General features: G+C 35.3%; 1 protein-coding gene across 2 annotated transcripts in view; it reads left to right on the forward strand.

Moving 5' to 3' along the window:
- POLQ (DNA polymerase theta) overlaps positions 1–24646 on the forward strand; it is a 126275-nt gene that overhangs the window by 88254 nt on the left and 13375 nt on the right. For both annotated transcript variants that reach the window (XM_055316452.1, XM_055316453.1), the window contains 7 exons: positions 3548–3685; positions 4912–5086; positions 7421–7550; positions 8603–8724; positions 13935–14119; positions 16642–16753; positions 20691–20815. In XM_055316452.1, coding sequence (XP_055172427.1) covers positions 3548–3685; positions 4912–5086; positions 7421–7550; positions 8603–8724; positions 13935–14119; positions 16642–16753; positions 20691–20815 — 987 coding nt within the window. The remainder of the gene's footprint in view (positions 1–3547; positions 3686–4911; positions 5087–7420; positions 7551–8602; positions 8725–13934; positions 14120–16641; positions 16754–20690; positions 20816–24646) is intronic.

Consider the following 24646-nt stretch of genomic DNA (forward strand, 5'->3'; position numbering starts at 1 on the left):
AATTTAGTTATCAGAGTACTTTGGAGATAGAGTATTCTAGCATCTAATTTATAAATTATATCTGTGTTTATGAAATAGGAAGGTAGTGAAGAAGCCTCCCAGAATGTATACTCCACGAGATTTGCCTAGAACAGAGGAGGTACTCAAGTTAAATATTTGTTGAACAAAAGATCCACAGTGGTTGTTATATAACAGTGTAGTTGTTTCTCCATGAAGTTAGTAATTTCATGAACTTTCACTCCTTCCTTATACAAAATCCTTCTTTGGAAAATAAAATTAGATATTTTTTTCCTCAGTTGTTAATGAAAAAAGGAATTTTGGGGATTGTTTGTTTTTTTAAACCTAAAAAGATTTTTATAAACTTAACATAAATTTGGACACACTCTTTACTCTTATTTTCAAAAGTTGGCATTCTATTCTTTCCTCTCCCCACACTTCACAAAGGGTGGTTGGGTTGTTTTAGAAGGCTTACAAATACAGAGTGGATATTTATACTTGAGAGCTTTGAAGTTCAGGTGTCTCATAGATGCAATTCAGTAATATAGTATGTTGTGAAGATCGTAGGCTTTCAAGTCAGACTTCCTGGGTTTAAACCCTATCTCCTCCACTTATTAACCCAGTAACCTTGAGCCAGTACATCAGCTCTTTGTATTTCAATTTCTACATCAGTAAAATGGGTTATGATAGAAATACCTCATAGATTTGTTGTGAGGAATACATGTTGGATGTAAAACACTTAGAATAAGGCCTATCTCATAGTAAATGCTCAATAAATTTTATATATACTCATAAAAATGCCCCCCTTTTAAGCCACAGGGTTATATGTTTTTTAAAAATGAGGAGTTTTGTTTCTCTTAATCAGAGGGTGCTTTTTGTTTAATATATTTCTTTTAGTTCTTTAGCTCAGAACTCCCCAACTAGTACCCAACTGACTGTACATAAAATTACTTAGGGACCTTATGAAAAACATAGGATCTCTGGATTTCAGTATAAGTAAGTGTGGGGGAAAGGCAGGAATCTGTGCCCTTGTTATTCAGATACTAAGCCCATAGGCCTAGACCAAACTCTAAGCCAGAATGAAAGGCATCACTTTGATTTTAACCGCTTGTTCTTAGGTCTTCATTTTAAAATGGGAATTTAAGGTAATCTAAGTTTCACACATTGACTATTTAAACCTTGGTGATTTTAAGTTGAATCTTTGAACTGGGCAGGATATTACTAATCATCTAGAGCTGTGTTGTCCGATCCAGGAGCTATTAGTCACTTGTGGCTATTGAAATTTAAATTAATTAAAATTAAATAAAATATTTCACTTCCTTAGTTATATTAGCCACATTTCAGATGTTCAATAGCCACCTATGCAAGTGGCTACCATAATGGGGGGCGGGGAAAGTATAGAATACTTTCATTAGGAGCACTTTGGTGGCTCAGTTGGTTGAGCCTTTGGCTCAGTTCATGATCCCAGAATCCCAGAATTGAGCCCTACATAAGACTTCCTGTTTGGGAGGGAGTCTGCTCCTCTCTCCCCTTTACCCTTGTTCATGTGCTCTCTTTCTCACTCACTCTGTCTCTCAAATAAATAAATAAAATCTTAAAAAAAAAAAAAAGAGAACACTTTCATTATTGCAGGAACTTCTTTTGGATGGTACTAGCCTAAAGTGTGGGGATCAGCAAACCACAGCTTGTGGGCCAGATCTGGCCTGCCACCTGTTTTTGTAAATAAAATTGTATTGGAGAACAGCCATACCTGTTCATTTAGTTATTGTCTATGGTTGCTTTTGGTCTATAATGGCACAGCTGAGAAGTGACAGTAAAACCTGCAAAGCTGAAAATATCTGTTATCTGGCACCTTTTGGGAAAAGTTTGCTGATCCCTGGTCTAGAGGGAAGCATGGGTTAGAGGAAAGAAAAAGGACTTTTAAGTTAGAGGACTATGAGTTATAATTCTTAATTTTTCTGCTTTCTGGCCATGTAACTGTAACCAAGTTTCTCCAACTTATGTAACCTTTTCAGATGTGTCACAGAATTGTTATATGTATTACATGAGATGACACATCTTAAAGCATCTAGTATGATGGTTGACACAGTGGGTGCTCAATAAATATTAGTGCCTCTTCCCTTCATCCAGTTAAACCCCCTTATTTCACAGATGTATTAATTGAGAACTGGAGGAGTAATTGATATAAAGTTTTCACAATTAATTCTGAAGGTTTCATGAAAAACAGAAATTTAAGGTAAAGAGCTTTTAAGTACATAAATTGAGGTCTTTGAGTTATCCTAATTATGGTAGGTCTCTCTTTCTGGGATTATTGACTTACTGTTATTTTAAAATAATATTTCATTTTCCTATTCAGTTGATTCTCTTTCCTGCCATTCATATACTCTTTGATATATGTGCTAGAGTTGCCTGATAAAATACGGGACATTTAGCTAAATTTGAATTTCAGATAAACAGTGGAGAATATTTTGATATACGTATACCCCATGCAATTCAAATTTAACTGGGCATTTTATAATTTTATTTGTTATGTATGACAACCCTGAGCCCTATACATGCAAATCTATATAACTTAATTGCAACTGTTAGTTGCAGTTACTAACATCCATAGCAAGCCTCAGTATCTTTTATACCTATGGCTTCAATTATTCCCACTACTTAAAATTAGAACCAGGTCTGCTATTCTCCGGAAGCACAGGCTTATCTTTCCTTCTACCTCTTGCCCAACTTGGGGCCAATAAAGATTCTTAGATAATACAAATGATTTCAGTTTTTAGGATTATTGTGGGAAAATAATCCAAGATTCACTAAAGCCCGCTCAAGGTACATGAATGAATGGAGATAGTAGATAGTATTCTGAATTGCCTGAATCTTAAACCTTGTAAATTGAGTTAGTGATTTTAGGTATACTTAGGATATTCCTTCTGCCCCAGAACCTGGATCCCTGGCCTGTGTAGGCTTAGTTTCTTCAGTAGGAACTTATTAGCCACTCTAGCTGTCACTATTGCTACATTGGGTTGGCCACTTTCTCCTGACTTTTTGTGTCCAGGGACTCTCAGGGTCTAGCCTTATGTTAGTGGAAGTAGATGGCTTTTTGGATGTCTTTCTACCTCAGTGTTCTCTGATTTTTGTGATCATATAATAGCCACAAGGCTGCCATGTTGACCCTCTAATGAGGCTTAAATGATTGAGCAGCCATGTTCGTTTAGGAGAGTTCACAGTTCTCAGAGCAACCTAGTCTCAATGTCAATAGCTTATTTGTTCACTCTCATTCAGCACAGAGGATACATTCCTTTGTTCTTGACTGTTTAAATGCCTGTTATTGGCATTAATCTAATAGTGCCTAGATTAGGGTATAGACAGCCTGCCTGACATACAAATTTTCATTGCCATTATTTATTAAATGTGATAATTTAATAATGTGCAATTAAAAAATTCTCCCAACCCATGTTGACTTATATGGATTTTCTCAAATAACTTTTAAAAATGTTTCGTGAATGACAATGCTTATGATTTGATTCTTGGCTAAAAAAGCATTAATTTTTTGCAGGTTTTATTTTTGGAATTGAAGTTGCCACCAAATGGAGAAATAAAAAACCAAGCCAGCAAGAAAACTTTGGGTTCTACCAGAAGAGGGAATGACAGTAGACGCAAGCTAAGGCTGGGAAAACAATTCAGCACTAGTAAGGTGCTCTTTGGGACAGTCAGAGGGCAGAATTTGAATTACTTTATCAATTTGGTGTCTTGAAAGAATGCTGATGGAAGTCAAGATCCAACATAGCTTGCCATTTGAAACGTATCCAGATAAAAACAAATTGGTTTGTGTTTTGGCTGCCTGCAAAAACTGCAGAGATACTCCATCATGGAATATCTGGACCATAATCTGATTTAGCAGTTGTGTCCTTCCTATCGTTAAAATAGTATAATGATTTATAACCTCAGACTTATAAACATTATTTCATTATTGGCATCCTCTACTCTTGGACTTCCAAGATAATATAATTTGTATAGTATAGGAACGTGAACAAAGATTTGGAAGAATTAAAAAAGAAAAAATACCAGCCATTACAAATGAAACATTTTTTCTTTTTTCAATTCTAGGGCAAAATAGTAAGTTTTCCATGAGTTTGTTTTAAGAATCCAATCTACTAACTTCAATGTAAAATCGCAAGTCACAATCCATGGAAAATGTATGCTTAGGAGAGAAGAAAGTGCTCATTGTTGCATTTTTACTGAATGAATTTTCAATGGAATAATAAGGGTAGAAGGTACAACCATAACCACCTTGGAGACAGCAGTCCAAATTACTATTCTGTAGAATTTTGACCCTAATATTGTTGACTATGACTTGCCTACACTAGGGAAGTTTCCACAGTTTCATTCTGACACAAAACTTTTTGTTTTATCTCACAGGCCTTCTAGTCTCACAAGTTCCTATTTCTTAGCAGTTCACCAAAACTCTGTAGCATGGAAAATTCAGTTCTGAAGATTGATGTCTTCTGACTTCCTTGATATGGAAATGTTGAAAATATTAGGGCAAAAAGAAAAGACATGCAAAACTTCCAATCGTGAGAATCGAGGAAGAAAACATAAACAAAGGAAAGACATGATATAGATTCTTGGGTGGCATGAGTGAAGGCAGTTATAGTACCTTGCTAAGATGACAATTTTTTTTTTTAAGGTAGATTTAAATTGATACTACTCAGCATTAACATGATTGCATTTTACCATCTATAGTTACTATAGTTTTATCATTTTGGTGGTTGCAAAAAAAATCCAAACAGTTATTTTGAGTTGAGATACAGGAGTTTACAAATTTAATTTTGAGATTATATTATTTACCTATTAGAGAGTCTAGTTAGCTATGGAATTTGTACAAGTATCTGATCTTACTTCATTATATTTCTTTGGCAGGATGTTTTAAATAAACTAAAGGCATTACATCCTTTACCAGGCTTGATATTAGAGTGGAGAAGAATCACTAATGCTATTACCAAAGTAGTCTTTCCTCTGCAGCGGGAAAAGCGTCTGAATCCTTTTCTTGGAATGGAAAGAATCTATCCTGTATCACAATCACACACTGCTACAGGTAATGAGAAATCTTAAATATGGATAATATCCAATTTTGAAAGAAAAACTTCTTTTATATAATATTTGCTAATGATGACCAAAGAATTCAAGTGTTGATCATTGGATTCTGTAAAGTTCCATAAACATTTAAGAAACACATACTACCTACATCCAAAGCATAGATGGATAGACAGATGAGACTTGGTATTGTTCCGACTGTCAAGTACTATATAGAGTAACGGGAATGTCTGTGCTTTGGATTAGTATTTATGAGTCAGTGATCTTATCTAGTTCAGTTCTAGCCCTTTCCTGAACCTCTTAAGATTCTCTCCAAGTTGAATCTAAGTAGTGCTGGGGGCATCTATATAATAGATGAGTGTCGTATTATACTTAATCAGAAAAGAGCTGTAGAGTCTTTTGGGTGTCTCATAGCACTCTCATGATAGGTATGAGTAATCTAGTAAGGAAAAAAGCATTCTTGCTCCAAGCAGCACAAAACTAAATATTTGCCAAATGCAATGTACATTGGAAGAAAGGGGAGCATTAACTCTGATTGGGGAGACAGATTAGGTTGGTGGTATGGAATTTGGGCTTGATATCTGACTTTTACAAGGTTTGAATCTTTATTCAAGGTTGCTTCATGCCTCAGTGTCCTTATTTGTAAAACAGGGTTATTATAGTCTTACTTCACCAGGTCATGCTGATGACTAAATAGACTGATACCTGTCAAGTGTTTAGAATAGTGCAGGGCACTTCATGCATGGCTGCTCATCAGCTGTTGCTTTTATTACAGGTGGAGGTGCCAGAAGGAGCTGCTTTTTTCCGTGCTCCTTTACTCCCTGTTCTAAACAAATTCTTTTCTTTCTTTCCTATTTAGCGAACTTTAGTTCACACTAGCCATTTTTTGGCTGTGTTGGTGTTTAAATTTCATTTTCAATAAGCCAATAATGTAAACTTATGTAAAATAAATCCTTGGTGAAAAACGAAAATCAGCCCAGAGTTTCTCAAAGTGTTAACATTTAGAACTATAAATAGAACATACAGAACTTTCTGCTTATAAAGTAGAAAGAAAGTAATCTATTCCTTTTTTTTCCAATGGGTTTTCACCATACCATGCCTACATTTAAAGAATATTTTAGGAATACAAGCTTTCCTGAGCATAGCAAAGCCATTTCATTATTAGAATTCATCTCCATAAAGATACATTTTTGCTTCATAATTTATTTTTGCCATCTTGTTTGTCAGTGTCAGCCTCATTAATTCAAACAATAGACCTGAATATTAAGTATTACTATGGAAAAGAAGATAGTGTGCTGAGGCAGCAAGAGACTTGGATTCCTTCTTCTGCTATTGACTAGTTTTGTAACATTGAGCAGGCTATTTAATGGTAATAAGTACATTAATATCTGCCATTTATTGAGCACTAATTTTTCTTAAAAGCTAAATAACAAGGACATATCAGAGGTTTATTCAGAAAAAGAATATCTTACGTACTTAAAATGCCTGACTTATCTAAAGAGGATGAAATCCTATATACTTAGCTGATGGAGAACCTGTAACAATGAAAAATATAAAAGAGAAGGGTTTGTGTCACTATATATGTGTTATAAAAGCTGCAATAACAAAATCAATTACGCAGCCTTTTTTTTCGTAATGCTTCCGTATTTTGGAAAAACTCAATAAGTAAACAAATGTAAAATATTTGCAGGGAAACAAAGGCTATTAGCATTAAAACAAATAGCTATCTCTTTCCTAGAAAGTTCATTAACCACTTGATTCTAGTGTCCAGCTTTGTCAGTGCTACCATAAGTTTTCTTGATGAGTGAGAATGGTGATGTTGAGAAATTGATGTTCCAGTAGCCACTTCTCACTGCTTCATCTCCTACATTAGCTAACACCTTGGGCCAAGGTTGTCTCTTTTCAGCAGTCAGCTGCTCTTCTGCTTCATATCTGCTGTCTGTGTCTTGTGCAGTCCTGGGTTTTGAAGGTTTTGATAGTCATTTTCTTCTAGGATCCATTTGATTCATCTTATTAATACCACTGCTAACGTTTTATAGTGCTGACAGCTGGTATTCATTGTAGCATAGGACTCGTTCAACTTATCAAATTGCTTCTTATCATTGGATTGTTTTCTAGAGTGCTAGGTTAATGTAAAACATTCTATTGTAGTTGACTCATATGTTCACTTACAGTGGGATTAGTCTTGTACTTATTTTATCATTGTTAAATGCATGAACATAATGAAAAATATTTAAATAAATTCAGTTTAGCAATAAGGTAGAACATGCATAATTCAGAAATGCAGATCCCCCCAACCCCCACAATTTTATGTCTTCATTCTGTTTGATTTTAGGACGAATAACCTTTATGGAACCAAATATTCAGAATGTGCCAAGAGATTTTGAGATCAAAATGCCAATACTAGTAGGAGAAAGCCCACCTTCCCAAGCCCTAGCCAAAGGCCTACTTCCCATCTACGGCAGGTAGATGCTATTTCTCTATGTTTGCATTAATACAGTTTTGTGAGTATGAATGGCTCAAAAACAGCCTATTGGACAAAATAATGAAGTTAGTTTAATTTTCTGTTCTGGGCATACACATTTCTATTCTAGGTACTATCCGTTTAAAATCCTGAGTCTGGGGATCCCTGGGTGGCGCAGCGGTTTAGCGCCTGCCTTTGGCCCAGGGCGCGATCCTGGAGACCCGGGATCGAGTCCCACGTCGGGCTCCCAGTGTATGGAGCCTGCTTCTCCCTCTGCCTTGTCTCTGCCTCTCTCTCTCTCACTGTGTGCCTATCATAAATAAATAAAAAACAAAAAAAAATTAAAAAAAAAAATAAAATCCTGAGTCTGTCTATAAAGAAGGTAGTTGATGGTGAAAGACTAAAAACCTAGGACACTAATTAAATCAATCAGCATGGGGATCCCTGGGTGGCTCAGCAGTTTAGTGTCTACCTTCGGCCCAGGGCATGATCCTGGAGTCCTGGGATCGAGTCCCACATCAGGCTCCCTGCATGGAGCCTGCTTCTCCCTCTGCCTGTGTCTCTTCCCACTGCCCCCCCCCCCCGTCTCTGTCTCTCATGAATAAATAAATAAAATATTTAAAAAAAATAAATAAATCAGCACAATAGGCTTTTCTAACTCAGATGCTAAAGGGAAGAGTTTATAACTATATCAGGAGCATCTCCCCTCCCCACCCCATTCTGTCCTCCACAAACAGACATGATGGAAAGAAAAAGCATAGAGAATTTATATTCGATATGGTCAAAAGGATTTGTTGATTTGAGCTAGATGTCAATAATTATTTCAGAAGCAGTTTGTGGTCAGAGCTGTTAGAGGAATGCCTTACTTCCTGTTTAATTGAATGCTTGCTAAAAAAGAAAATCTAGTGTCTTTGTTGAGCTTTAGAGTGAGTTTCAAATGATAAGGTTTTTAAGTTTCTTAGATGGAACTATTGACTTTACTGAAAAAATGAGATCTTTTTCATATATTTGAGACTGCCTCATGTCCAGCTGCTGATATTGTTTGCATGACAGAGGAAGAGGTAAGAGGAGTTGTGGCCCGAACTCTGGACACCAGGCACAGGTGGAGGACAGAGCCTCAGATCAAGGAATGCCATTTTCAGTCAGTATGCGACATGCCTTTGTGCCTTTCTCAGGTAAGGAGGCTGGTGGTTTTTTGAGCTTTTCCTTGACATGGGAGTGATTTTCAAAGCACTGAAAAAGCATGCATTATGAGTAAGACTCAGAAGTATGCATTGGTCCCTCCATCTTTGCGCTCTACAGCATAGCCTGTTTTTTCCTTTTGTGTTAACCAGGTTGTCCGTCATCATTGTCTTCATGATTTGCACTGTGGGCAGCAGCAGTCTGCTGAAACCATATTTTCCAAGGTGATTGTAAACCTTTTTGCAGAGTCCAGTGGACTTCCTTGTCCTCTGACTTCTGTATAGCATGTGTACTGTTAATTAACCCTCACTTTCCTTGGTTTCTGTTCTCCCTTGATCTCTAAGGGCACAGTTTTTTTGTCTCTCTGACTTCCTTTGCTCTTCTTCTTCTCTTGTCTCTGCTCTGCTGTTTCCTATTGCAGGGAGAACCTCCCAAGGCTGCTGTCCTCCTGCCTGACCTCTCCTCAGTACTCTAGTCACACACCTTACATGAAAGGTTGAACTCTATAAACTCTAATCATGAGACATTTGGAAGTCAGGATCTATTCCCAAATCATTCCTACTATTTGTATATGCATTTGTTCCTCTGCCAGCTGGCAGGTCTGTGTGAGAGTGTAGCTCATCATCTGAATTGATTTTTAATTGTCAGAAACTTAATATTCTCAGGGGGAATTTAGGTCTATGACAGTGTCACCAGGTTGGTAATTTTCAGTTTTGCTTTTTAAGTGTGAACTGTCAGCACTTTATCATTGTAACCATTTTTAAGTATTCAGTTCTGTGGCATTAAGTACATTTGCATTGTTGTGCAGCCATCACCACCATCCAGCCCCAGAAGCTTTTCATCTTCCGTAACTGAAACTCTATAATATTAAACAGTAACTCTCCTGCCGCCTCACTTCCCAGCCCCTGGCAGCCACCATTCTACTTCCTGTCTCTGTGACTTTGACTACTCAAAGCATCTCATATAAGTGGAATTATACAGTATTTGTCTTTTTATGTCTGGCTTATTTTACTTAGTCTTCAAGATTCATCCATGTTAGGCTGTGTCAGAATTTCCTTTCCTTTTAAGGCTAATATCGACTGTATGTATATATTTTGTTTATCTGTTCATCCCTCGATTTATTCTTACCTAAAAAATAAATTTGTGTTTAACACGGCAATATTTTATACTGCTTTTGTTTAAATTTTTTAACTTCATTGGAATTAAATGTGAAAGATTAAATCTGAAAATTTCTGTCACTTAAATGTAGTGTTTAGTACATTTACATCTAAAGTAATTATTGGCAGGCCATTGGTTTAAGTCTACTATCTTGTTTGTGTTTTATTTATTCTATCTGTTCTATATTCTTTTTTAAAGTCTTGACTATTTTTTATTCTTTTTATTTCTTCTATTTTATTAACTATTTTAGATATTTTAGAGTTTACAATATGTATCCTATCACAGAGTATCTTCATACTAGAAGATATTCTAGTATGACATACTATTCTATAAGATAGAATCTTATACTACTTCATCTGGAATGTAAAACCTTTTTCCATTTACCCTCTTTTATAATAGATTTCATTTTTATGACTTACAAGTGCTACTGTGTATTATTATTTTTGCTTTAAACAGTCTATTATCTTTCAAAGAAATCAAAAAATAAAAAAAGTGTCTTTTCTATCTGTCTACCTTTTACCATTTCTGATACTTTGTTTCTTGGAGTAATTTAAGGAATCTTAAAGTACTTCCTCCAGAGTACTTCCTTTAAGGTTTCTTGTAATGCTGTTCTTATTGACAGTGATTTATCCCAGCGTTCCCGTCTCTAGATTTCTTTATTTTATCCTCACAGTTGAAAGATAATTTTATTAGACATAGATTTCTAGGTGTACAGTCCTTCTCTTTCAGCACGTTAAATATATATTTCTATTAGCTTCTGGTTTGCTTTATTTCTGATGAGAAGTACAACACCATTTTTCTTGTTCCTTGTCTAAACATAATATAACTACCTTTTCCCAGGATGCTCTTTAAATTTTGTTACTCAGTTTTAGCAATTTGATTTGGGCAAGAGTCTTTGGGTAGTTTTTCATACTTTGCTTCTGAGACTTTTGAATTAGCTGAATATCCTGAGTTGGCTTAGTTGTTGTTTTTAATCTATGTGCTTATATTTTTCAGTAAATTTGGAACATTTCCAACCATTATTTCTTATAATTTTTTAAAGATTTATTTATTTGAGAAAGAGAGTGCAAGTGTTAGTTGGATGGAGGGGCTGAGGGAGAGAATCTTTAAGTAGACTCCCCTACTGAGACAGAGCCCCATGTGGGACTTGGTCTTATGACTGATGAGACCATGACCTGAGCTGAAACCAAGTGTCAGACATTTAACCCACTGAGACACCCAGGCACCCCACCTGTAATATTTTTTGTTCATCTCTCTCTCTCCTTTCTTTCTATTACCCCAAATATACATATACAGTATTACTTGGTATTGCCCCACAGGTCACTGAAACTTTTTTTTCTTTTTTATTCCCTGCTCCCTGTTTTTTGTTTTATTCTTATTCTGTGCTACAATGTGTGCTTTCTGTTGACTGTTTACTGTTCATGGATTTCTCTTCTACAGTGTCTAAATACTGTCACATTCTTCTAGTGAATTTTACATTTAGAATTTTCACTTGATTTGTCTAATTTTTATTACCTTATTGCAATTTGCTATTTATTACATCATTATACCCATGTTTCTTTAAATTCCTGAACATTATCTATGGTAGCTATTTAAAATTCCATCATCTCTGTAATTTTTGGGTCATTTTTCTATTGATTAAATATTCTCCTGGTCAGTTATATTTTCCTGATTCTTCATATGTCTAGTATTTTTTCTGTTGTGTGTTGGACATTATAGTTGCTACATTATTGACTCTTGGGACTTTGTAGTCTTTATTAATTAATAACATTCTCTTCTGGCAGACAGTTGATTTACTTTCACATTCAGCTCAATCATTTTATAATTTTAAAAGCTTTGTTAGCAAATGTTTAGAGTAGCCTTTACTCTAGGGCTAGATTAGCCCCAATTATAAGATGTGGCCTTGCTGGGGATCTGTACTAAGTGACCAGGATGTGATAAAAGGATCCAGACACCCAGCTTGAACATCTCTCACATTCAAGAGATTGTTATTCAAGTAGTTATTCAGCTGACAACTTGGCCATGGTGGCTGTTTCTTTGGTAACAGTTATTTCTTTAGTTTAGTTCTTTACCTGGTTCCCTGAATTTTCTTGCTCCTTTAGTATTTGGTCAAAAATCCAAAGGGATCACTGTGCATATTTGTGGTGCTCTTTTATGTGCCGCTCCTTTCTCTAAATTTCCATAAATTCTAGCCTGCCTTAGCAGGCACAATCTCTAGTCTCTGCTTCCTTTGCTCAGATCATAGTACTTTGTTTCCTCTCTCCTTCCCTGCAGTGCATTCTGGTCAGTTCCTCCTTTCAGAAACAGTTACATGGCTCACCTCATCTCCTCTCTCCTCATCAATTCTTAAAGATTGTAGTCCTGCACTATCTGTTCCAACATCTGAAAACTTATTTCATATATTTTGTCAGTTTTTTCTTACTTATTGCAGGAAGGCCATAAAAATTGTGGTCATTTGTTTAAAACTATTACTTCTATATTTTTGAAATGTTTATTCATTCACATAGTTCAGAAATCAAAATATATAAAAGGTATGTATTGAGAAGTTTTGCTTCCTTCCCTATCATAGCTATCCTATTTTATACAGCTCTTCTAGATGACTCATGTATGAGTTTCTTAAATATTCTTGTAGCATTTTTATGCAGATATAAGCAAATATGAATATCTGATATTTTCTTCCCTTATTCTTACACAAAAATAAAGATTCCATATATACTGTTGTGTGTCTTTTTTCTTTTCTTTTTTTTTTTTTAAAGATTTATTTATTTATAATAGAGAGAGAGAGGCAGAGACACAGGAAGAGAGAGAAGCAGGCTCCATGCCAGGAGTCCGATGCAGGACTTGATCCCGGGACTCCAGGATCACGCCCTGGGCCAAAGGCAGGCACCAAACCGCTGAGCCACCCAGGGATCCCTGTGTGCCTTTTTTCATTTAATGTTTTCATACTGGAGAATTGTGATTATCATTAAATAAATTTGAACATAAACCAGTTTAATCTCTGTGCAGGTAATCTTTGTAGCAAACTGTGGGTTTGCTGAGTCACAGTAAACAGTAAACCTGTTCAATTTTGATAGATGTTGTTGAATTACAGTGTAATGGGTGACAATAACCATTTAGTTCCCAGTAACAGTGTTTCTTTCTCAGCCTTGCCACAGAATTTGCTGCCCAACTTCTGAACTTTTGCGGTTTAAGTAGAGAAAAATTGTTTCTTGCTGTAGTTTTAATTTGTATTTCTTTATTGTGAATGAAGTTGAGCATTCTTTAGTATGTTTAAGGTTCTTTTGATTATTTCTGTGAACCACTTGTTTATATTTTGTCTTATTCTTGATTTGTAGCATGTCTTTTTTATAATATGGGAATGAATCCTTGGTGATATCAGTTGCAAATATTTTTCCTTCTTTTTTCTAGCCAGGATCATTTAAATTTTGTTTTTGCCATGTATATTGAATCTAGGCATTTTTATTACATAGGTAAATTATCCAAATCCTCTAAGTAACTCTTCACATATCAATTCCTTGATTGTTTCCACTGAATGTTTCTGTTGTAAGAGCAGAGCACATGTTTCTCTCCAGCGCACTTAAGATACGCACACATTGCAAACCAGTTTCTTGACTCATTCATTCATTCATTCATCAACAATTTAAGGGGCTATGAAGTGCCAGAATTATGCAAGCTTTTCACAGAATGCAAAGGAAAATTAAGTACCCATCCCTAATGGCTCTGTGCTATGTAGGAGAGGCATGAAAAAACCATTTTAGATTATATGTCAGGTGCTATAGAAACACTAAGGAAAGCACTCCCACAGTGGTTTAAGGAGTGGACGTCAGGGGTGGCTTTACACATATTACATATACTTGAAATATAAACAGACAAAAAATGATCTAAGTTACAGAACTGAATTGCATCACGTTAAGAGCAAGATTTTAACTCTTGGACACACAGTCTTATGGTTCTACGTTAGAACTAAACTTCTATCATCCTGCTCAATTATATAAAACCTAGACTGGTCTTTGTACTGGCTTTTCTAAAATCATTCCTGTTTCAGGTGGTTTAATATTAGCTGCTGATTACTCTCAACTTGAACTGAGGATCTTGGCTCATTTATCTCACGATCATCGTCTCATTCAAGTATTAAACACTGGAGCTGATGTTTTCAGGAGTATTGCAGCTGAGTGGAAGATGATTGAACCAGAGTCTGTTGGGGATGATCTGAGGCAACAAGCAAAGCAGGTGATCTTAGTGAACATGCTTAGCATAAAAAGAGAATTTTCATGATTAAAAAAATTTAAAAATAGCCTTGATCATTTGCAGTTGAGGAATGACTTCTCCATCTTTGGATCTTTCAAACCACATTCACCTGAGTCTGTCTCATGGTATTCATTATACTTTCCTTCATAGTCAGTAGAAGGAATCAGATAGACTTAGTCTGAGGCTACTTAGTGTGAAGAAAGCCACCTGCATTAGTGGTAGATATTGTGGTGGTGGTGGTAGTTCTTATTTGTGTGTGTGTGTGTGTGTGTGTATTTTAAAAATGTCTTTCTGGTCTGTAAACATATTTTCACCTTTTTATTTTTATGGGTGCTCTCAATGTTTACTGAAAAATAAATATTACTGAGCTGTGGATTATAAATAGTAACTGATAGCTTTTTAGTTTTTTGAGGCCATTGGTTAGCTAACCCACATTTGAAAGTTTATACTGCCTTGGACTCTTCAAGTGGGTCCATATTAGTTCCTATTCCTGGATGACTGTCAGGCAACAGGGAATGTCAAAGGTCACATTTACACCATTTTCTGCCTGGATTAACACTCATACTTTTTTCGCCTCATGGCCTATAGGAAATCGGGTGCCATTTTTGAGAGAGTAGGATTGCTGGCTGAGGCAAAGGAATATAGCTCCCACCTTTAAGATCCTGCTGTGTTAGTTTTACATTTATACTTCTAGTTACTCATGGCTGTGATTCTTGACTGGCTCATTAGGCATAAAACCCTTCTTCTCACCATTGCCCATTTACCACCAGCCCTTGTTTTTTCTACTCTTTAGAAAGCCGGTTTTACCCTCTCTAATATTAATCTCTGGGGTCTTGCATTCAGCGAGAATTAAACTTTAGGTAAAATAGGTAATGTTCCAATATTTAATCTTCATAATAAACCCATGAAATAGGTGTAATTATTATCCTTATTTTATATAGGAGTAAACTGAGGCACCAAAAGTTAGTAATTTGCTTAAGGTCATACACCTATAAGTGGTGGAGCCAGGATAAGCTCAGAATGCCAGAATGTAGACATTCTGACTTTATAACCTAAACACTCATCCACTGATGATATCTGCCTTTATTTAATAAGTTCTTACATGATTTAATAGTATTCATGTTATACTAAATCACCATGCACTGAACGATCTACTCCCTGGGTCTGACGGAGATCTCAAAAAGGAGGAAAGAAATCTTTCTTAATGTATTAAAAAAAAAGCCAAAAATTTCTAGCTGTTTTATCGCATTAAAAAGTAATTTGAAACTCTCATAATCATTTGTTGCAAGTTATCTTTTAAAATTATATTTAATTGGAGTACCTGGGTGGCTCAGTCAGTTAAGCGTTTGCCTTCAGCTCAGATCATGATCTGAGGGTCCTGGGATCAAGCCTCACATCTTCTCCTTCCCACCTCCTGCTTGTGCTCTCTCTCTCTTTCTCTCTCAAATAAATAAATAAAATCTTAAAATTAAACTTATATTTAATGACATTTATAGGAGCTTGCTTTTAAAAAAATTTTTTTTTAATTTATTTATGATAGTCACACAGAGAGAGAGAGAGAGGCAGAGACATAGGCAGAGGGAGAAGCAGGCTCCATGCACCGGGAGCCTGACATGGGATTCGATCCCGCGTCTCCAGGATCGCGCCCTGGGCCAAAGGCAGGCGCCAAACCTCTGCGCCACCCAGGGATCCCTAGGAGCTTGCTTTATGTCAGGCAGCTTCCTGAATACTTATAAGTAATAACTCCATACTCTTCACAATTCCATGATACGGGTATTACTATCCTCATTTATGGATGAATAAATTGAGGTACAAGACTTTAGGTAGCTTGTGCAAGATAATCTTGTAAGCTGCAACTAGGATTTAAAACAAGCAATAGTTAAATTATAGTTTCCTACAGACCTTGTTAGACCATTTCCCTCCACTACTCCCAAAATCTCCCCAGGAATTTGTTTAACCCAATTGAATTCTGCAGTTGTGAGAATTTGTAGGTGGTGGTGAGGTGGAAAGCATATTTATTTCCAGTGAAATACTCATTATTATCCAACCATGAAGCCTCCTCTTCCTGCTCTGTCATATTCAAGGGCCAGGAAAAGAATGTAATTCTTCTCTTCCTTGACTCCTGGGCATTTCTTTAAGCGTAGAAGTTAATGTGGTATTACAGAAGCAGAAAGCTGCTCTGAAGACTAATGGATAGATGACAAAGAGTCAGAAATGAATCTTCCTTTTTAAATCACTAGGATTTGTTTCTTAAAACACACATTTATTCATGTTCTTCTCCTTCTTCCCCCAGCCCCAAAGTATTGCTAAAAAGCAGAAAAGAGAAAAGATGTTCACTGGATATCAGGTTCTGTGAATCTAACCTACCAAAAGTAGATCTAATCATTTCTTTGCCTCACTATAAAATAAAAAAGTTTACCAAATTTCAATCCTGACCTACTTTGTATATTTATTTGCATTTTATGTAGTTACAACCTTTACTTAATGTGATGATTTCTTTTCAGATTTGCTATGGAATCATTTATGGAATGGGTGCTAAATCTTTGGGAGAGCAGATGGGCATTAAAGAAAATGACGCTGCTTGCTACATTGAGTCTTTCAAATCCAGATATACAGGTAAACAAACTTTGAATATCAATTATCTTTTAGATTCTATTCTTTTCAACTATCTTGCCATCTTAATTGAAAAAACTAGTTTTACAAAATTTTCTGTTGACATTTCTATTACTCAGAAGTTTTCATCAGGTATTGTTAATTAAATAACATTAGCCTTATGATTGTTTACTAAGATAGTATTTTTTTCATAAAAATAGGAACAGAAATGGAATAACAAAATCCAGGTGATATATATGCTACTGTGTCATTGTGAATATCTCATAAAATCTTCAAATTGTGCTATGCTGTAGGTTTAGATAGCTTTAACTCAAAATACTAGACCGTTAGTAAATGATTAAATGTACCAGAAACTATGAAAGAAGGATTGTTGTTATAGAGCAGTTTATTATTGTTTTAAATTACATTTTCTTTTGGCAATTTATTGAGGTACAGTTTACATACAGTAAAATTTACCCTTTTAAGATGTATACTTGTATAAGTTTTGGCAAACGCACAGTGTCAGCCTGCACCACAACCAAGATACAGAATCATCATCGTATTACCCCAGAAAGTTCTTCCATCCCTTTGTAATCAGCCCTGTCCTCAGTCCCAGAAAGAAAACTTTATTCACACATGACATGATCTTGTACATAGATCATATGAATTCTAAAATCATATGAATTCTTCAGAAACAACTACTAGAACAAATAACTAAATTTAGAAATACCCCACTGTATGATTTTTTTTTTAAGATTTTATTTATTTATTAGAGAGCACATGAGCCAGGGGGGAGGGGCAAAGGGAGAAGAAGAAGCAGACTTCCTGCTAAATGTGGAACCTGATGCAGGGCTATATCCCAGGACCCTGAGATCATGACCTGAGCCGAAGTCAACTGCTTAGCTCACTGAGCTACCGAGGTGCCCCGCTACCATGTACAAGGTTAATTTGTAAACATCAGTTGGATTGTTGTATATAGTAATTAGTGAATGGATTAAAAATAAAACCATTACAGTAACATTAAAATACATGAAATACATGGGATAAATTCAACAGTATGTGTAAGACTTTTATTGAAAACTCTCAATCTTGAGAGAAATTGAAGAATACTTAGATAAATGTGAGTTTTACTATGTCGATTTACTTGAAGTCATAGTATTATTGTGACAGCATTTCTCAATAAACTGTTCTATAGATTCAGTTTAATATCAATCAAAATTCCATTAGACTTGTGTAGAATTTGACAAGCTGATTCTAAATTTATATGGAAATTCAAAGAGCCTGGAATAACTGGAAAATTAGCAGGGGGGAAAGTACAGGGCTGAGTAGTAACACTCCCTGGGTTCAAAACTTAGTGTAAACCTACAATAATCAAGATTGGCATAAACGTAGATATGGAAAACAATGGGTCACATAAAGCGTTCAGAAATATACCTAAATGTATATGGTAGATTGATTTTCAGCAGAGTTGCCATGGTAATTCCATGGAGGAAAGATGGTCTTGTCAATAATTGGTTCTAGAACAGCTGGCTACCAATATGGGAAAAAAATTAACTTCAACTATTATCTAATACTATATTAAAAAATTAGCTTGATATAGAGCATACACTTAAAAGTAAAAGCTAAAACTATGAATTTTCCAGAAGGAAATTGGGGCAAAAAATGAGAGCAAAGTGCTTTGGGATGTTGAGTTAGGCAAGATTTCTTAGGTGATAATTACACTGAATTAAACCTAAAAGATAAACATTGATAAACATTGATAAAAGAGACCATTAAGAAAATCTAAAGCAAGCCTCAAAAGAGAAAATATTTGTAGTTCCTATTATCTAATGAACTTGCATACGGAATCTCTAAAAAACTTGCAACCCAATGCTAAGAAGGCAAACAATCAAATAAAATAAAGGTCAAAAGATTTGAACACTCTACAAAAAGAGAAAAATGAATGACCACATCAGCCATTATCATCATTAGTCATCAGGGAAAAGCAAATTAAAACCACAAAGCGATACCATTACAAAAGCAGTAGAATGGCTAAAATTAAGAACATTATATTTCTTTTCCATTGCTGGTAGGGCTGTTAAATAGTACAATCACTTTGGAAAATACTGTGACTCTTGCATATAGAATGAAACACACAGTTAATTATGTGTTCCTGCAATTCTACTATTGGGTATTGATCCAAGAAAAATGAAAACATATTCAAAGAAAGACTTATATGTGAATGTTATATGTGGTGTTATTCCTAACAACCAAATGTCTACGAAAAGGATCATGGACAAATTTTGGTAGATCTCTGCAATGGAATACTACTTAGCAAAAGAAAGCAAACTCAAATGAGACCATAGAGTATAATTAATTTTTTATCAGTTTTAAGAATACAAAGATTCAGTATAGAGTGTCATGAAGCATGATCTGCTTCATGACAGCAGAGAGTTTGGGGCTGAAAATAGGGAGCTGACTGTAAAGGTGATAAAAATGTTTCATATCTTGTAATGTACATTTATTAAAATGCATGTAACTGTTCACCTAAAGTGACTTCCTTCAAGTACTGTATGTAAACTATACCTAAGGATTGATTTTTTTAAAGTTTTTATTTAAATTCCAGTTAGTTAACATACAGTGTAATATTAGTAATAACTAATAATATTAGTTATTAGTTTCAGGTGTACAATACAGTGACTCAACACTTCCATACATCATCTGGTGTTCATCTTAAATGGCCTCCTTAATCCCCATCACCTATCTCAGCCAGCTCCCACCCACCGCTCCTCTGGTAACCATCAGTTTGTTTTCTATAGTTAAAGTCTGTTTCCTGCCTTGCCTCTTACTTCTCTCTCTCTCCCTCTTTTTTCCTTTTGCTTGTTTGTTTTTTTAAAGTAGTTCTTTTAACCTCTGAATATTTGAGGGCCCCTAGCAGGAGTCAGGTAAGAGAATTTGTAGAGGTGCAGTCTCTTCAGTCTCATCGTTTTCTTTGCTCTTTACCCAACAATATCGCAGTAATTCTTAAACAGAAAAAAAATGAGAGTCTTACTGTTTTCTAAACTTCTTATGGTTGGTGGTTGAGTATCATCAACAGCTTCAGTTGGGAGGGTTTTCTCCCCTTCTTTTCACCCACAGTCTCAAATGTCTCTCTTGTGCCAGCCACATAACAAATCCTCAAATGAGGGGTTTTAGTTAGGAGACATTAGTGTTTATTATTTAGGACGAACAGAGCCCTGAGAAAGCAGATTGCACATATGAATAAAGATAGGTCAGGACAGTCTCTATACCTGATTGTATTTTAAATAGCATAGGAAAAGGGTGTTGAAGAGAGAAGACCTTTCTAACTCAGACAGGAATGAGCAGTAAGACATTGATTGGCCCACCTAGAGCAACAAATTCATCCTGAAGATCTGTAAGACATAATAATGAACCTATATTGCAAAGGATGAATGCTAGTATATGGGATATGAATGTGTTTGCATACTATACTGTAGTCTTTTTAAATTTTAAGAAATGAGTTGTATAGATTCCTAATGAAGTATTTATTATTCATGTATTAATTTCAACTAGGTTTTATTTAGATTGTAGTTTAGATGCTAACAAGAAGCTATTAGAATCTTTTAAGCCTGAAAGTGATGAGACCAAAGAGTAAAAGATTAACATAAAGAGCAGAAGAAGCCTGTGAAAAGTAACATGGAATAGTCTTAAGATCCTAGGTTTTAGTACCTGCTCTGTTGTTCTGGAGTTTAGTTTCATAATTTTTGTTGGTGATAGTTAGATTATATCATTTCTGAAGTCCCTTTTGTTTTTAACTTTCTGAGTTGACAAAAAGTAAATGAAAGTTTGTATGCAAAGTTTTGATGATGTGATAAAGTGTTAAGAATCATGGTAGGGTTTTGGTATATTTCACTATATTGAAGCTAGTGAATGAGATTAAGAATGGACATTGGTTGTAATTATTTTTGTTTTTTCTTTGTAGGGATCAATCATTTCATGAGAGAGACAGTGAAGAATTGTAAAAGAAATGGATTTGTTCAGACCATTTTGGGTAGGCGTAGATATTTACCAGGAATCAATGACAACAACCCTTATCATAAAGCTCACGTATGTTGAAATGTCTCTGCATTTTTCGCTTAATATTTTAATGACATATATTTTTTCAACAGTGACTAGACACTGCTAACTTTCCTTTAAGGGATCAGTAGCCCATTAATTGGATCTTCTGTTTCACTAAGGACTTTGAAGTGATGGCATATACCTATATTTGCTGAACACAGTCCTTAGGAGACTGATGTAAATATGTGTTCACTTAAGAATACTTTAAATACTTTAAAGATGTTCTGTTTCAGTAAGCCAGTTACTTATTAGTTTTGCTAATAAGCTATAAATTTAATTTTTATATTTGCTAATTGTTCTGTTTCAGATATCATGTACCAGTTTGTCATATCACACCAAATTGCTGGTGTTTTCAGATATTAGCCAGTCATTAAATTGTGGTTCGTTCATTTTTGGTTCATTCTACTAGTTTATTTATTTATTTATTTATTTTTAAAATTTTATTTATTTATGATAGTCACACAGAGAGAGACAGAGAGAGAGAGAGAGAGGCAGAGACACAGGCGGAGGGAGAAGCAGGCTCCATGCACCGGGAGCCCGACGTGGGATTCGATCCCGGGTCTCCAGGATCGCGCCCTGGGCCAAAGGCAGGCCCTGAACCGCTGCACCGCCACCCAGGGATCCCTAGTTTATTTATTTTAAAAGCACTGACTTGACAGAGGTTATTAGGATATCTAGGGCAGCCCGGGTGGCTCAGCAGTTTAGCGCCACCTTCAGCCCAGGGCATGATCCAGGGCATGATCCTAGAGACCTGGGATCAAGTCCCACATCAGGCTCCTTCCATGGAGCCTGTTTCTCCCTCTGCCTGTGTCTCTGCCTCTCTCTCTCTTTGTTTCTCTCATGAATAAATAAATAAGATTATTTAAAAATAATAAATATTATAAATATATAAAAATATATTTTATAAATATATTTTATATAATAAAATAATATGTTACATAATATAAATATATATTATAAATATAATAAATTAAAATAAGATTTTTTAAAAGGATATCCAAAAAATTGAAAAAAGGCTATTTTAATACCACTTTAAGTTTTTATTGATGGCATATGCTCAAATTATGATTAAAATCTCCAAAATCATTGGGATCCACAGAAGTATTCTATGTATCTGAACAGTTAAATTTCTGTTATAGTCCATATCTTCTTATTTTAACTGGTTGTGTCTTCTCTTCTTCCATACTTTTGCATGTCAGTGCCCATAAACATTGTATGTCATAAAAATACCCGGCCCAATACTACTGAACTTCTGTCTGGAGTACTAATGCTCTTAGGGACCATGGAGGAATAGTTGGCTTTTTGTTATTTTTCTGCTCTGTAGCCTCCCAAATATACAGACATCAAATATGTATCAAGCTTTTATATTTCTAAATGAGTTGTCACTTAACGGTGGATAATTTTCTACTGGTCAGATGGAGCGAGCTAGTGGAAGGCTTTTAATAGTAGGCTGAAAAACTTAGACTTGATCTACAAGAAGTTATTTTTCTTGGGCTTTACATGATGAAAACTGGCAGATAGAGTTATTAATGTAAATAAACCATATAAGTTTTTGAAAATTAATTTTTGCACCTAAAAATGTGAGCGTAAGACTTTTCATGCCAAATCCTTAGGAGTTAAAGTTCTAACTGATTCATTATGTTGTTGCTGAGAAAAAAAAAATCCCAAATCTCTGAATTATGAATAGAGTAAACATAGCCAGATTTCACATATGGATCTGTGAGATTCATTAATGTCATGTGCAGCTATAGTTCATGCTTTTATTTAGCTGACATTGTAGGAACATACCAACAGTTTATTTATCCATTCTAATGCTGGCAGATATTTTGACTATTTCCGGGTTTTGGCTATCATTATTAAAGCTGCTATGAACATTCTTGTGTGTGTCTTTTGGATGCACCAAACCTTTAGAGTGAAATTGGAGAGTCATAGAATAAGCACATTTATATCTTTAGTATATAGTGCCAGGTTTAATATTTTTTCGTTTGGTTTGGTTTTACTTTTTGTTTAAACTTTTATTGTATTAAAAAATATACATAGGAAAAGTACAGGAAACAAATGTAAATTTTAGTAAATTATTACAGAGTTACACCTGTGTAACAATCACTCAAGTCAAATAGAATATAGTAAGCACATTGGAAAGTCCCTTGATGATTCCTAATCACTACCCACAGCCTTCTCAGAAATAATTGCTATCATCATTTCTAACTCTTTGGTTTTGTTTTTTTTATTTTTATTTTTCACTTCTTTATATATCATGTGTATGTATTCTTGTGCCTAGCTTCTTTCACTCAAAATTGCATAGGCAAGTCATTCATGTTGTTTCATTTGGGGTAGCTGTTTTACTCTATTACAGATATTCTATGACTATATCACAGTTTATCCATTTTTCCATTGATGGGCATTTAGGTATCCAGTTTGGAGTTATTGTGAATCTTGCTGGTTTGAAAATTTTTGTTCAAGGTTCTTGGTGCACATATTTCCATTTATGTTTGGTAAAGACCTAGTCATAAAATTGCTGCTTCTTCAGTTCTAGTAGATAAAGCCAAATGATTTTTTATGGTGATTGAAGCAGTCTGTCCTATCAGAAGAGAGTGCAAGTTCTCATTTCTTCATCCTTGCCAACACTTGCCATTAAGATCATATAATTTTAGCTATTCTGGTGGGGTTAAAGTAGTGGCTTGTTTGGGTGCCTATGTGGCTCAGTTTATTAAGTATCTGCCTTTGCCTCAGGTCATGATCTCAGAGTCCTGGGATTGAGCCCGAATTGGGCTCCCTGCTCCATAGAGAGTCTGCTTTTCCCTCTCCCCCTGCTTGTTCATTCTCTCTCTCTCCCCCCCCTTCTCAAATAAACAAACAAATAAATAAAATCTTTAAGGAAAAAAAAGTAGTATCTTGTTAGTTTTACTTTGCTTTTCCTTGAATAGTAATGAGGTAAAGCAACTTAACAAATATTTATTAGCCGGTAATCATTTTTTCTTGGGAAAGTGCTTTTTCAAGTTTTCTTATTCATTTTTTTGTTGTTGGGTTATCTTTTTTTTTTTTTAAATAAGATTTTATTTATTAGAGAGCGTGAAAGAGAATGTGTGTGTGAGAAAGAGAGCACAAGCAGGGGGAGGGGCATAGGGCAGAAGGAGAGGGAGAAGCAGACTCCCCATTGAGCAGGGAGCTGGATGTGGGGCATGATCCCAGGACCGTAGGATCAAGACCTGAGCTGAAGGCAGACACTTAACCAACTGAGCCACCCAGGCCCCTCTGTCTTTTTCTTATATATAGTAACTCATTATTGACTGCATGTTTGGAAAGCATTCTCTCCCTCACTGTGTTGGGCCTTTTCATTCTTATTAGTAACTTTAGATGAGGAGAGGGAATGAATTAGATTTATTCTTAAAATTTTTATTGAGAAATAACATGTGCAGTAAAGAGTACAAATCTTAAGCATAAAGCTGGAAGTTTTACATGTGTATACGCATATAACACCATCCCATTCATGATATAGAACTTTTCCAGCGCCCCAGAAGGCTTCTTCATGTTCCCTCAAAAGCAATGTTATCTACTTTCCACTTCACATACATAAAACTATAGGTTAGTTTTGTATGAACTTAAATTTTAAGTGCAGTCATACCATCTGTGCTCTTGGATCTGACTTTTTTCATTCAAATTTAGGTCTGTGAGATTCATTAGTGTCATGTGCAACTATATAGTTCATGTCTTTATTTAGCTGACTTTGTAGGAACTTACCAACAATTTATTTATCCATTCTAATGTTGGCAGACATTTTGACTATTTCCAGGTTTTGACTATCATTAATAAAGCTCT

The sequence above is a fragment of the Nyctereutes procyonoides genome, unplaced genomic scaffold, assembly GCF_905146905.1.
Source record: "Nyctereutes procyonoides isolate TBG_1078 unplaced genomic scaffold, NYPRO_anot_genome, whole genome shotgun sequence".
NCBI classification, from domain to species: domain Eukaryota; kingdom Metazoa; phylum Chordata; class Mammalia; order Carnivora; family Canidae; genus Nyctereutes; species Nyctereutes procyonoides.